The sequence below is a fragment of the Protopterus annectens genome, chromosome 5.part1 (assembly GCF_019279795.1).
Source record: "Protopterus annectens isolate FY-2018-M chromosome 5.part1, PAN1.0, whole genome shotgun sequence".
Lineage (NCBI taxonomy): Eukaryota > Metazoa > Chordata > Ceratodontiformes > Protopteridae > Protopterus > Protopterus annectens.
The window spans coordinates 588,982,570-588,996,428 of NC_056736.1; the positions used below are offsets into that span (position 1 = coordinate 588,982,570).

Genomic DNA, 13,859 nt, shown 5'->3' on the forward strand with positions numbered 1-13,859 from the left:
TCATACACGGCAATATAAATTATGTCCTTACTATTACAGTTAGCTGAGCTGTGGACAGTAAAACGTTTCCCAATGACACTAACAACATTGTCAGTTTTAACATAGCAATATAAATTATGTCCTTACTATTACAGTTAGCCGAGCTGTGGACAGTAAAACGTTTCCCATTGACACTAACAACATTGTCAGTTTTAACATAGCAATATAAATTATGTCCTTACTATTACAGTTAGCCGACCTGTGGACAGTAAAACGTTTCCCATTGACACTAACAACATTGTCAATTTTAACATACTTACAATCAATGGACTTATTAAGCTTGTCTTCAAGGTTGCTGTTACGGTTACACTTCATGCCCCCCTCATCATCAGCTAATAGTTGCTGTAAGCTTGACTCTTTTCTGGATGAGCATAAGTTTGCAACAGACATGAAATAAGAGGCTCCTTCATAAGTGGACTAAGCAGGAGGTGGGTGTGACTGATGTCTGTTCTCAAACTCATTCACCATCTCAAGCCTGTAAGGCACTGGTCTGCTGAACCCTCCTGTTAGCCCCTCTATGCTGGTCATCATCTTGAGTGAGCAAAGGTAGGCATCAAGCTTTTCCCTTCATCTCTTGGGGATGGTGGCACTGAAGCACTCTGGCAGTTAATGCAGACAATTATGACTCCAAACTGTTACACCTCCATTTGTCTGCTAAGCAAATCTTTTAACCAGATAGTGCTACTTCAGAACATCTAAAAAGGGAAACGTGTCAACAAATGTATAAAATAAAGCCTTTACAATTATGGCACAGGTAAAAGTGGTAATCCTCTCAAAGGCAGCAGAGAATAATTACATTGCTTGGAGTTTTATTCTCCAGGCCTCCACTGAAAATTGGTGGTGGCTGAGACAGACATCTTACTTAAATGGAATGAATGAATAAATAAATTATGCGACACCCGACTCATGATCTGTTAAGAGGAGGGTTGCAGTGTAAGTCTCAGATTTTCATTCACTGAACTGAGGGACTCCTCCACGAACATTAAGATCAAGATCAGGATCATGATTTTATGAGCAAGAGGCTGGCATAATGGTTAAGGTGTTTAAATTACAGACACAAGGTGCAGGGTTTGATTCTTACAGGGGGTAACTGGCTAGGCTTAAAATGGCCCACAAGGGCAGTTAGTCTAGTACTAATCTATGAACCTATGAACAGAGTTGTGTACAAATAGCACACACTCTCCTAACCTAGCATATACACCCCACAATAAAGTACAGGAATGAAAGAAAATTAAGAAATGTGGTAATCTTTGAGTATCACAGATATAACAAGGGGAAATATTAATAGGTACAACTGTAAAAGGCCGCTAAGTACAGCCCTGGAAAATTCTGAAATTTGACAAATACCAGTCAGACACAGATTAGTGAGAAATAATACACTGGAAGTATATAGTGGGAATGAAATTAGTGTCAGTGTACAAATGTTACACTTCTGTATGTATAAATAACTACAGTATCCAATCTTCCTCCCTGATTACATGTTTAAAATGGGAGAAACTACCATATTTACGAGCTACAATACTTGCAATGTAAATAGATGTATTCCCATGGACACAGATACAAGTTTTGCAAACAAGTAAATGACAGTACCCATCTTTGATCTGGGTCCATGTATAAACCATGGTTTAACAAAATGCAACAAGAAGTAGGTTAAAAATAAGTGACTCCACAAAGCACCCAATAACCACCACATCAAAATGCACTTCAAATGAAACCAATTACAGTCTCTAGTATGGTCACCTACAGGGTAACAAACACAAAACAGCACTACAAAGTCAGAGACTGATTTCCACTTTTATATCTGTGTTTATTGCATGCTACACCAATGTGTGTAGTGCTTTGACAACAGAGACCCAAGTCTCCACTGAATGCTCTAACACCTTATGGATAAAAATCCACAGGTGAGCATTGCCACTGTTAGTTATACCAGTTTGGTGCATTATTACAAAATAAATGGTTACAAGATACTTTGCTCAATACCACATGCTTTCTTAAGCAAAAAAACAACTGTTCAAAAATAAGAATATTTAAGTTTTGTTTTCAGAAATCTGGAATTTGCTTTGATGTTATAAAAACATTATTACATGACATAAGAACAGAATCATCCAAACATGCAGGAAATAACATGAATGCAAAGAACTTCAGTGCCACATTCCAGTAAACGGTGTTAGTGAAAGACCCGGTGGGTGATTATGTGGTTGTGTGTGTGACATACAGAATATATTACACTGACCGCTGCACATAAATGGTACTTACTCCCTCTCCTTCTCGGACAACTTGTCTGTAATGTTGTCTTTAATTACAGACCTCGAACCCTTGTGGATTATAGGATATCGGAGTGGCACTTGCAGGAAAATGGAAATCATTGACACCAGGTGAGCAGTGTAACCCAGGGCAACAGCTGTGCTCAAATCTTCCTTTGCTTTTAAACAAACAAAATGGCCGCATAAATGCCACAGTATTACAAAGTCAAGATGCCAGTCTGGTAACATGTTACATAAATGGTAGTTATGTACTTACCACAATTCAGAATCCTTTTCAACAAACAAGATGGCTGCATAAATGCCACAGTATTACAAAGTAAACATGCCAGTCTGGTAACATGTTACATAAATGGTACTTATGTACTTACCAGAATTCAGAATCCTTTTAAACAAACAAAATGGCAGCATAAATGCCACAGTATTACAAAGTAAAGATGCCAGTCTGGTAAGATGTTACATAAATGGTACTTATGTACTTACCACAATTCAGAATCATTTTAAACAAACAAAATGGCAGCATAAATGCCACAGTATTACAAAGTAAAGATGCCAGTCTGGTAACATGTTACATAAATGGTACTTATTTACTTACCAGAATTCAGAATCCTTTTAAACAAACAAAATGGCAGCATAAATGCCACAGTATTACAAAGTAAAGATGCCAGTCTGGTAACATGTTGCATAAATGGTAGTTATTTACTTACCAGAATTCAGAATCCTTTTAAACAAACAAAATGGCAGCATAAATGCCACAGTATTACAAAGTAAAGATGCCAGTCTGGTAAGATGTTACATAAATGGTACTTATGTACTTACCAGAATTCAGAATCCTTTTAAACAAACAAAATGGTAGCATAAATGCCACAGTATTACAAAGTAAAGATGCCAGTCTGGTAACGTGTTACATAAATGGTAGTTATGTACTTACCAGAATTCAGAATCCTTTTAAACAAACAAAATGGCAGCATAAATGCCACAGTATTACAAAGTAAAGATGCCAGTCTGCTAACATGTTACATAAATGGTACTTATGTACTTACCACAATTCAGAATCGTTTTAAACAAACAAAATGTCCGCATAAATGCCACAGTATTACAAAGTAAAGATGCCAGTCTGGTAACATGTTACATAAATGGTACTTATGTACTTACCAGAATTCAGAATCCTTTTAAACAAACAAAATGGCAGCATAAATGCCACAGTATTACAAAGTAAAGATGCCAGTCTGGTAAGATGCTACATAAATGGTACTTATGTACTTACCAGAATTCAGAATCCTTTTAAACAAACAAAATGGCAGCATAAATGCCACAGTATTACAAAGTAAAGATGCCAGTCTGGTAAGATGTTACATAAATGGTACTTATGTACTTACCAGAATTCAGAATCCTTTTAAACAAACAAAATGGCAGCATAAATGCCACAGTATTACAAAGTAAAGATGCCAGTCTGGTAAGATGTTACATAAATGGTACTTATGCACTTACCCCAATTCAGAATCATGTCCATCTTGGTTCATTAGATATGAGTGATGGGTCTTCGGCCCACTTGTCGGATCAGGGCCAGCAAAACTAGTGCTCTAACCTCAACCTACTTTAATTCTTTCTATACTCATAGTGCACCGTTAAGTATACTTATCACAGACAGAGTGTACTACCTGACAGTAACAAAAGGAATGCCCATAGTTATGCAGCGAGAAAGGAGGACAGACAAGGTCTTCTAGGTCCTTTCGTTGTTAGAAGTGGAAGGAGAACAGAAAGTGGAATGTCATATTGGACAGATGAGAAAGAAAGGATTCAGAGTTATGAACAGCACATAAATAATGTATCTTATTTATCCTGTCCTGTCAGATCCAACTGATGGGCCAGAATCCTCAGCTACTGAATACGCGGGTGGAATCATGACAGGAGACCTTTGAGGATTATGGCTTCAAAGGAATCCCTACAGCTCCAGATTACATCCAATGTGTAGTGTTTGGCAAATGTTGCAGCAGGACCAAGTGGTTATTGTAAATATCTCATCAACTGAAGAGCTCCTGAAAAAGGCCATAGAGTTGCACATGGATAGGTTCATAGGTTTATACTAGGCTATCTGCCTTAAGGCATTTATAAGCCTAGCCCAGAGTTTTTGTGGCTTACGCCACCCCTTATGTTAAAAAATACTGTGCCCATTAGTTTGTTGTGCCTCTGTCCAGCAGTGACGCAGAGATGATTCCCCATCCACCGGTCAAGATTTCTCTTGAACAGAGCCAGCGTGGTGCTCTGCCTGACATGGACCGGGATTTTATTCCACAACAAAGGGAGTCTTTGGGTGACAAATCTATCCCTCCAGCATGTCCTATTTATATCCGTGCTAAGGTTTAAGTCACTTGCTCTAGTGGATCTGGTAGATTTGGATTTTTTGAGGTGGAGCATGCCCATTAATTCCGGGTTGAACATGGCCTTGTATGTCAGGCACAGGTCACCTCTGAGCAGACGGTATGCGACTGAATAGAGCTGGAGTTTCTTCAGTCTGGCAGCATATGACAGATTTTGGAGTCCCTTTATCCTTTTGGTGAGGAACTTTTGGGGTCTCTCCAATTGCTGCAGGTGTCGGGTGAGATACATCCCGAATGGGGCATTGTACACGATCATTGGTCTGATAAGTGAAGAGTACAGGGGAACAATAACCTCACTTGATCTGGATGTGAATCCTTTCATGATCAGGTGGGCAATGTAGAAGGTTTTTCTAACCACTTTAGCAATGTGAGTGTCAAAAGAAAGGCCACTGTCAACCTGGTTCCCCAGGTCCCTGATAACCTCTTCTGTGCTTAGTGGATTGCCACCTATATGGTAGCTTGGGGTTACCTTGTTTTTCCCGAAGGGTATGACTATACATTTTTTGGCATTTAACTTCAGGCCATGGCTCTGGCACCAGCTATCAGTTTCCGTGAGACCCCTCTGAAGGATATCTGTGTCTGATGTACTTTCCACTATGGCTCCCAGTTTGCAGTCATCTGCAAACTTTGTCAGCCATAGTCCTCCTATGTTAGCCTGTACTTCTGAGAAGTAGATGCCGAACAACAGGGGGCCAAGGACTGGGCCCTGTGGGACACCACTTGTGACCGGCTTGGAGTCTGACATGGCGCCAGCTACTCTAACCCTGTGGGTTCTGTCCTTTAGCCAGTTTGCAACCCATCTTGTGACATATGGGTTTACATTTAAGCTGGTAAGTTTCTCTATAATACCCGAGTGGGGTATTGTGTCGAAAGCTTTTGCAAGGTCAAGGTAGGCTGTATGGACTGCCTTTCCCTCATCAATGGCCTTGGTGACTGTTTCGAAGAAGTCGACCAAGTTCAAAAGGCATGCAAGTCCCCTATGTCTTTGTTTATGAGTTCCATTATGATCCTCTCCATAGCTTTGCAGACCAGGCTTGTTAAGCTTATGGGGCGGTAATTACCAGGGTCCGTAGAGGCACCGCCTTTGTGGAGTGGGACCACAGTTGCCATACGCCACTCCTTGGGCACGTATCCTGTGGTAAGGCTAAGATTAAACAGCTGCCTTATGTGCGAGTTTAGTTCCTCATTGAGTTCGTGTAGCACACAGCCGGGGACACCATCCGGTCCCATTGATGCTGTGTTTTTAGCTTTAGAGAGAGCAGCTTTCACCTGCGCATTGGAGATGTATGGGAGGCTGCACTCCGCTGGGATAGTTATCTCTCCTTTTGGGGGGGAGGGGGGGATGCTGCAGAATGAGCCTTAGGTTTTGCTGGTCAAGTAAAAAAAAAAAAAAAAGGTGATACAGTCCAAAAAACATTTAGATAAGGTACTGCTGCAAATGCTGGCACCAAGTTTATTTGCAGCAAATGACACAAATAAACACACAAACAGTTGAGAGTATTAAGTCTTAGTTCTAAGCAGGTAAGCTTTCAACTGATGTTGGACATTAAAGGAAAACAGATGTCAATCTGGTGAAGAACATTTGGGAAAGACAGGAAGAAGGCAAGAGGTAACACAGACATCTAGCAAAGAGGTGGATGGACAGCATGACAGAAGACATGTGACAGGCAAAACTGTCAAAGGAAAGGACGACAGCGGCACTGAATTGGGATGGACCAGTTGACGTGATACCCTAAACCCATGTAGAAAATGGGAAAAGGGGGTTGATGATGATGACGATGATGGACCTCCAAGGTCTGCAGAATAAATTCTCTGTTGTTTGAATGACTGGGGGAAAACTGGCAGATGAATGGACTACTTCAAATTAATTTCAGTTGCCACCTGGGAAAAAAACGGGTTTGTATGCAACAAAAAGTATCCTATGAAATACTACGTAAGGGAGAAAAGAGGACAGAGCATGCAACTCAAAGTCTTCTGGCTGAAATTACAGGCATGAGGAAAGTACAGTTGTGTACACTTACCATAAATGTAGACGTTCGTGTGTCTTCACTGTTGCAGTCATCACATTTGGGTTATCTCTGTCAGGGTAGCCCTCGGCCGGCCTGAATACCAGAGACTTAGTATTTCTGGGTCAGTTTTCAGGTAGTCAGTGGCATAAAGGAAGGTAGTCAATGCCATTACATCAGTTTTACTTGCCCTAACCGGTCAGAAGCCCCCAAAATAGAAGGCTAGGCCTCTGGTGGTAGAACCCCACCAATGGAAAATAAATACCAAAATGTCCCTTGTAAGGAAAGGAGAACAACAAGGAAGAAAGGTAAAAACAAGAAGGGGGAAGGAGGGAGGGAAACCAGGACTGCAACAGTGAAGACACTTGAACATCTACATTTATGGTAAGTGTACACAACTGTGCTATGGTCTTCGTGTTTCACTGTTGCAATCATCACATTTGGGTAGATTCCCAAAGCTGAGGAAATGGGTGGAGGCAGTACAGGAAGCTAGGGGCTGGCTAGCATGCCCTGCAAGACTGCAGAGGCAAAACCTGCCCTGGATTTGGAAAAGAGAGGCAGGTGGTAATATTTGGTAAAGGTGTGTGAACAGAAGTCCAGGTGGCAGCCTCCAGGATGTCCCTTGTGGGGACTCCTATGAGGAAAGTTGCAGAGGTGGCAGCCTCCAGGATGTCCCTTGTGGGGACTCCTATGAGGAAAGTTGCAGCTGTGGAAGCTGCTCTGGTGAAGTGTGTACTGACCCCCTTGGGGGAGGCTTGCCATGCTGTTTGTAGCAGAAATGGATGCAGTGTGCTATCCATTTGGAAATAGTTTGCTTGGAGATGTCTTTGCCCTCTGCCCCTGAAGCAAAGCTAACCAGCAGTTGATCAGATTGTCTGAAGGGTTTAGTCCTGTCCAGATAGTATCTGAGCTGTCTGTGCACATCTACAGAGTGCAGAATCCTTTCCCTCTTGTTTTGAGGGTTAGGAAAGAAGGTGGGTAAATGGATGGATTGGTTGAGAGCCACACGGGACACCACTTTGGGCATGAAGGATGGATTAGTTCTGAGGGATACCCTGTCCGCATAGATGATGATGAAAGGTCCTACTGCCATGAGTGCTTGCAGCTCAAGAAACTCTTCTGGCTGAAGTAATGGCCAGGAGGAAAGCTGTCTTCCAAGAGAGAAATTTTAGCTCTGCAGACGAAGCTGGTTTGAAAGGAGGCAGGGTGAGCTTTTCCAATACAAAGTTAAGGTCACAAGCTGGTGCCCTTCTGGAAGTTGTTAGCCCCTCTGAGGAACTGTTTGATCAGAGGGTGTGAAAAAAGAGGCTGCTCAGTGGGAAAATGGGCTGAAATAGCAGAGGCATAAATCTTTATAAATGGGAAAGAGTCCACTGTATAGTAGGTCAGCTAAGTAATCCAGGATGAGAGGGATGGAGGGCTAAGCTGTATTGGCCCCCTTAGCCTGGTTCCAGGTGCAGAACCTTTTCCATTTATCTGCACAAGACTTTCTGGTGCTAGGACGTCTGGCCTCTCAGATAATATCCAGAACCTGTTTACTGAGGATGTCAAATTAGTCATGGTACAAGCCAAACTGAGTGTCTGCAATTGGGGGTGCATGAATTCCCCTTCCCTCTGGGTTAGGAGGTTGGGAATCTGAGGACAGTGGGGACAGGCTGCGCAGCAAGGGGTACCAGTGCAGTCTGGGCAAGTCTGGAACTATGAGAATGGTCCTTGGTTTTTCCTCCCTGATTTTGATCAGTACCTTGGGAATGAGAGGTAGGGTAGGAAAGGCATAGATAGAGAGGTTTACCCAGGGGAAGAACAGGGCATTCATCTATCATGCCAAGCAGTGATGCTCCCTGGTGCAGAATTTGCTGAGCTGATGGTTGGTGTGGGAGGCAAAGAGGTCGACCTCCAGGGTTCCCCACTTCTGAGTTATTAGTAAGAATGTGCTTCTGTTGAGCTGCCACTCATGGGGGTCCAAACGTTTTCTGTTTAATTGGTCTGCCAATGAGTTGAGAGAGCCCAGCAGGTATTGTGCCAACAGGTGTAGTTGCATGGAAGAGGCTGAAAACCAAAGGGTCATGGCCAGCCTACACAGTGGGTAGGAGTGAGTCCCTCTCTGCTTGTTGATGTCCTACATCACTGTGGTGTTGTCGGTTTTGATCAGGAGAACTCCTGGAGAGGGAAGTGATTTGGAAGCTATCAAGGCCTGCAGCACAGCCATCATGTCTTTTTGACTGATGTGTAGGGGGAGTTGCATTGGGGGTTCCAATGGCCCTATATGCACCTGCCATCCAGGTGTGCACCCCAAGCATAGTCTGATGCGTCTCTGGTGACGGTCTGGGCAGTGGGGTGTGGGGAGAAGGGCAGTCCCTTGTTGTGGGAGCAGGCTGTTGCCCCCCAAAGAAATTCCTTCCTCAGGCAAGGAATAATAGGTAAAAGAATTTCCTTGCAGTAATCTGGGGACTGGTGGCCAATTGACAGAAGTAAGCCAATAGGAAACTTTGTTTCTCTGGTGTGAAGCATACCACTGGGATGCTGTGTCCAGACTTGCTCCCAGGAAGATTATCCTTTTGGTGGGTACCTGTTTGATTTCTTTTCACTGACTGTGCACCTTTAAGGAGGTTAGTAGATTCTTTACAAACGCCAGGTCTTCGCGGAGCTTTTCCTGGTTGTCTGCCTGAATAAGGCAGTCGTCTAAGAAGGGGTAAATTTGAATATTTCTTTGTCTGCAAAAAGCAAAGGCCGGAGCCAGGCATTTTGTGGACACACTGGGGGCAGTAGATAAGCCAAAAGGTAGCTCAGAGAACTGAAAGTGTTGAGATACTGCCCTGAAGCAAAGATATTTTCTGCATGACTCCCTGATGGGAATGTGGAGGTAGCCCTCTTTTAGGACCAGGGTGGCTAGCCAAGCGTCCTTGGACAACATGGGTAGGATCTGTTGGAGGGAATTTTGGGATCACCAGGAAAACGTTTAAAATGGATAGATTGAAGATGGGGTGCCAAGTGCCCTCTTTTCTGGGTACCAGAAAAAGTCTGGAGTAAAAGCCTTGGCCTATCTGCTCTGCAGGAACATGTTTTACTGCTCCCTAGGAGAGCAGGGTATGGATTTGCTTTTGAGCCTCTGCCCACTGATTTAGTGGTAGATCTGGGAACGCTTTTAAGGTTAGAATAGTGTGGAAGGAAAATTTGTACCCCTGACACAATGTTCAGAACCCACTGGTCCTTGGTAATGGTGGCCCAGGTGCTTGAGTGAAAGGAGAGCTTTCCTCCTTGGGGTATGTGATGGTGGGCATAGGCGAGGTCGGGAGGGGGTGAGTCATTGTGAGTTCTTACCTTAAGGGGGTGGCTTAGAACTCCCTGGTTTTGAAGTGGAGGCAGGGTGGGAGGATGAGCATAATGGTTAAGGTGTTTACCTGGCAAACACAAAGTGCAGGGTTTGATTCTCACGTGGGGTAATTGGCTAGGCTTAAAATGGCCCACAAGGGGCAATTAGCATAGCACTAACCTATGAACCTATGAACTACCTAGATCTCCGTCACGGGGCCTAGGCTGCCCCTGTTTACTAGGAAAGAACCCGTGCTTGGAAGGAAAATGCCTGTGAACCTAGGGGGCTGTACCTCTAAGAAGTTTTTTACAGTCTGCATAGATTTTGCTTTTTCTTCCATCTTGTAAACACCTCTTCTGATTTAGTACCAAATAAGTTATATTTGTGCAAGGGTGCATCCAACAATTTTGATTCGACATGGTATGGCAGGGGTTGTTCCTTAAGCAATGCATGTCTTCTAATGACAGATCCAGTGATCGTTGCCCTGCAGAAGCTTCTAGGGCATCAAAACCACAGTGCAAAGTGTGTTTAGTTACTTGACCAGCAGAGTGCACTAACTCCTGTAAATCTTTAGATTCTGCCTATGCAGGAAAGGAGGAAATTTTTTGTTTAAGGCGTTCCAAGGTATGTTGCTGATATTTAAGGATATGGAACTGACAATTTAGTGCCCTGATAGCAAGAGTAGCTGTGTATACTTTTTTTACCTCATTTGTCCAGTGCTCTGGAATCTCTGTCTAAGGGGGTGGGATTCTTAGCTGAAATAGCTTTAACCCCTTTTGGGCCTTAAGTAATGACCTCAGGGTCCACTGTTGGGTTTTTAAAAAGATATTTTTAAGAGTCAGGGACTCTGTAGTACAAGTCTGGTTTTCTGCGCACAGGAAAGGCGCCTTAAGTCAAGTTGGATTCAAGGAAGACGTCATCCACCACATCTAGAACTGGGGGATGGCTAAAGGCCTGTGCTTTGGAAGGTCTAGGAACTCTCCGAGTCTCTTTTTAGAGTGTGGGAAGTCTTGACTCTCCCATTTGAAATGCTCCCTTAAAGTATGCAGGGTTTCCCCAAAGGAAAAATTCTCTGGGGGAGAGGCTGAAGAAATAGATTCCTATGCATCAGAATCCTCATATGTAGAGAGGGGCTGCATGTCTTCATAGACAGATGCATCAGATTAGTCTGATTCTTGTTCAGACAAAACTATTGTAGACAGATCTCTTTTTCTTTTTGAGGGAGTGGCTTGGCTTCCCCTTATCAACATAAGGTCTTCTGCCATTTTAAGCATTTGTGACTGAGGCAAGAGAGCAGGTGCCGGAGAATGACTGGGTGTCAATTTCTTGGGGGTGGTTCGATCCCTGGGCCTATGGAACTCCGCTTTAGAAAGAACGGTAGACATAAAAGAAGGCGTCGGTTTATGTCTGGATTTGGTATTGCGAAGGACATCCTCGGAAGTCGGTGCCTGCACAGCGGCTCTGGACCCATCCAAGGTAGAGACGACCGCAGGATCCTTAGATGAAGAAGAGTTCTGCAGCATACCGGACTCCGAAAGGGTCTCAGTAGCTGCCTGCGAATTAACTCAAGTGGGCATCAGGGACTGCGAAAGCACCTCAGTGAGTTCCGGAGGACTGACTACCAGCTTAGCAGTAGCGTCGTCGGAAGGTTTGGTCCTGAGTGGTCTGTCGCTGTCTTTATCTTTACACTTTTTCAGAAGATCTACTGTCAGATGGCTTATGGAAGCCATATCGGAATTCGAGGACTGTAATCGGAAATATCTGGCAATGATAAGTGCCCGAAGACGAATAGTTCTGGCATTAAACAAAGCACAGAACAGATAAAGAGGGACGTTGTGGTCTGGGCCTAGACAAGTGACTCAGTAAAAGTGGAAGCCCCGGTGCGGTGTTTGCTTTCCACAGGCGAGACAATTATTAACTTTTTCTAACATTGGTTAGTGCAAGAAAAAAGGATCCCCAATGGGGTACTTAGCTTTCGAAGACTTCAACATCAATTCCGAAATGAAACTCAGGTAGTGGCTGACCGGCACTTGTGTGAAATGCTTCTGCTTCGGGCTCCATGTCAAGAAAGACTGATGTAATGGTGTTGGCTGCCTTCCTTTATACCACTGACAACCTGACGTCAGTCTTCAAGCGACAGCAACCGACCCAGAAATACTAAGTCTCTGGTATTCAGGCAGGCCGAGGGATACCCTTGGCAGGGATAACCCAAATGTGATGACTGCAACAGTGAAACACGAAGAACATCATAGTCTTCCAAAACAGAAACTTCAGGGAAGAAGTTAGTTCAAACACAGACTTTCTCAAAGCCTCAAGTACAAAACTTGGGTCTCATGGAGGAACCAACTCTCTTACTGGCAGGTAAAGTAGACAGATTTCTTTTAGAAAGGCTTTCTATAATCTGATGAAAGTTGGAAGATAGTGGAGAAACTGGAGCCTGAAGAAAAGAGATGCAATAGGAAAAGAAATATCCGAGGAACAGGCAGAGTAGAAGGGTCTTAGGCCCTGATGAGATGCTTAGGTTTAAAAATACTTCCACTTACTCAGGTAGATTCTATGTATGAACTCTTACCATGATGCTGAAAGGATATACTCTATTTTCCGAGATAAGGGAGGGTCACTGGCTATCACTGGCATTGGGGAACCAACAGCTTCAATTTCAACTTGAGGTCTGCGTGAAATGACCCAGAAGAATGGGAAAGAAGGTTCCTCATGGGAACCAATTACTAGTGGGGTTACCTGAGACGAGGCTTTAGTAGGGGGGAACTAAATTCATCTGAGCTAGTGAGGGGCAATGATGGTCACTGAAGCTTTGAATCTTAATACTTTCAGGATGAGCTTGAACATCACAGGAAGAGAAGGAAAGGCATACAGGAGGCCACTGTCTCACTAAACCATCTCTTGGGGACTTCCCCACTGAGACTATTACAGCAAAGTAGATACTGCATTTGGTACTGTCTGGGGTAGTGAAAAGATCATAACAAGGAAAGCCCCAGCAATGAAAGAAATCTAATGAGCCACTGCTGGATTTAGAGACCACTTGTGAGACAACACGATGGTTATGCCAAGCCTGTAGAGTGACAGTTAACTCTCATGTGATTGCTACCAAGAAAGGAGACATAGACTGCCCACTGCCACACTATCACGGCATCTTGGAACCGGTTCCTCCCTGCTTGCTGATTTACCAAACTACCATTACGTTTATCAGTTCCGATGGAAATCACCTCCTCATGGCAAGAAGTCCTGAAATTCCCACACCACCTGGAAAATGATGTGCAGGTTGGTCTCTTGCTCTGTGTACCATGGACAATTTCTCTCCTGATAATGTCCACCCCACACCAGGAGAAAGGTGTTCATGGTAACTACTAGTGAGGAAAGGGGCATGAGGAATGGTCTTCCTTGGAAAACCTAGGGGGAAGTTGACCACCGACAACAGCTGTAGTCTGTGTTGACAGCAAGAATTCTCACATGATTCTGTGCTAAAAGAACCATTAATATGGAAGACACAGCAAGTCTTAAGACCAGAAGAACCAAGACCCCTGGTGGGGATGTAAAGTGAAGATGCTGAATGACATCCCTTAGACTTGAACTCTTTCTAAGGGAGAAGAAACAATGGATGAGGTTGTGTCCAGGTGGCATCCTATGAAATGAATGGCTTGACTTGTTTCCAGAAGGGACTTAATTTACAGAAATGCCCAAGACGGGCAGATGAGCCACATCAGCAAGTATTCTTCAGTTGGGTAAAGATTCTTTCATTGTGGCCACCTGCCCAAATAAGTAAACACACAAATGTCATGTAGCCTCAAGTGAGCTGCTACCACTGCCATGCATTTGATAAACACCAGGGGGGGCTGTGGTG

General features: G+C 43.7%; 1 protein-coding gene across 1 annotated transcript in view; it reads right to left on the bottom strand.

Moving 5' to 3' along the window:
• The window catches only part of UVRAG (UV radiation resistance associated), a 2,169,435-nt gene that overhangs the window by 823,302 nt on the left and 1,332,274 nt on the right, over window positions 1–13,859 (bottom strand). Inside the window, exon 12 of the mRNA XM_044073201.1 lies at window positions 2,296–2,461. Coding sequence (XP_043929136.1) covers window positions 2,296–2,461 — 166 coding nt within the window. The remainder of the gene's footprint in view (window positions 1–2,295; window positions 2,462–13,859) is intronic.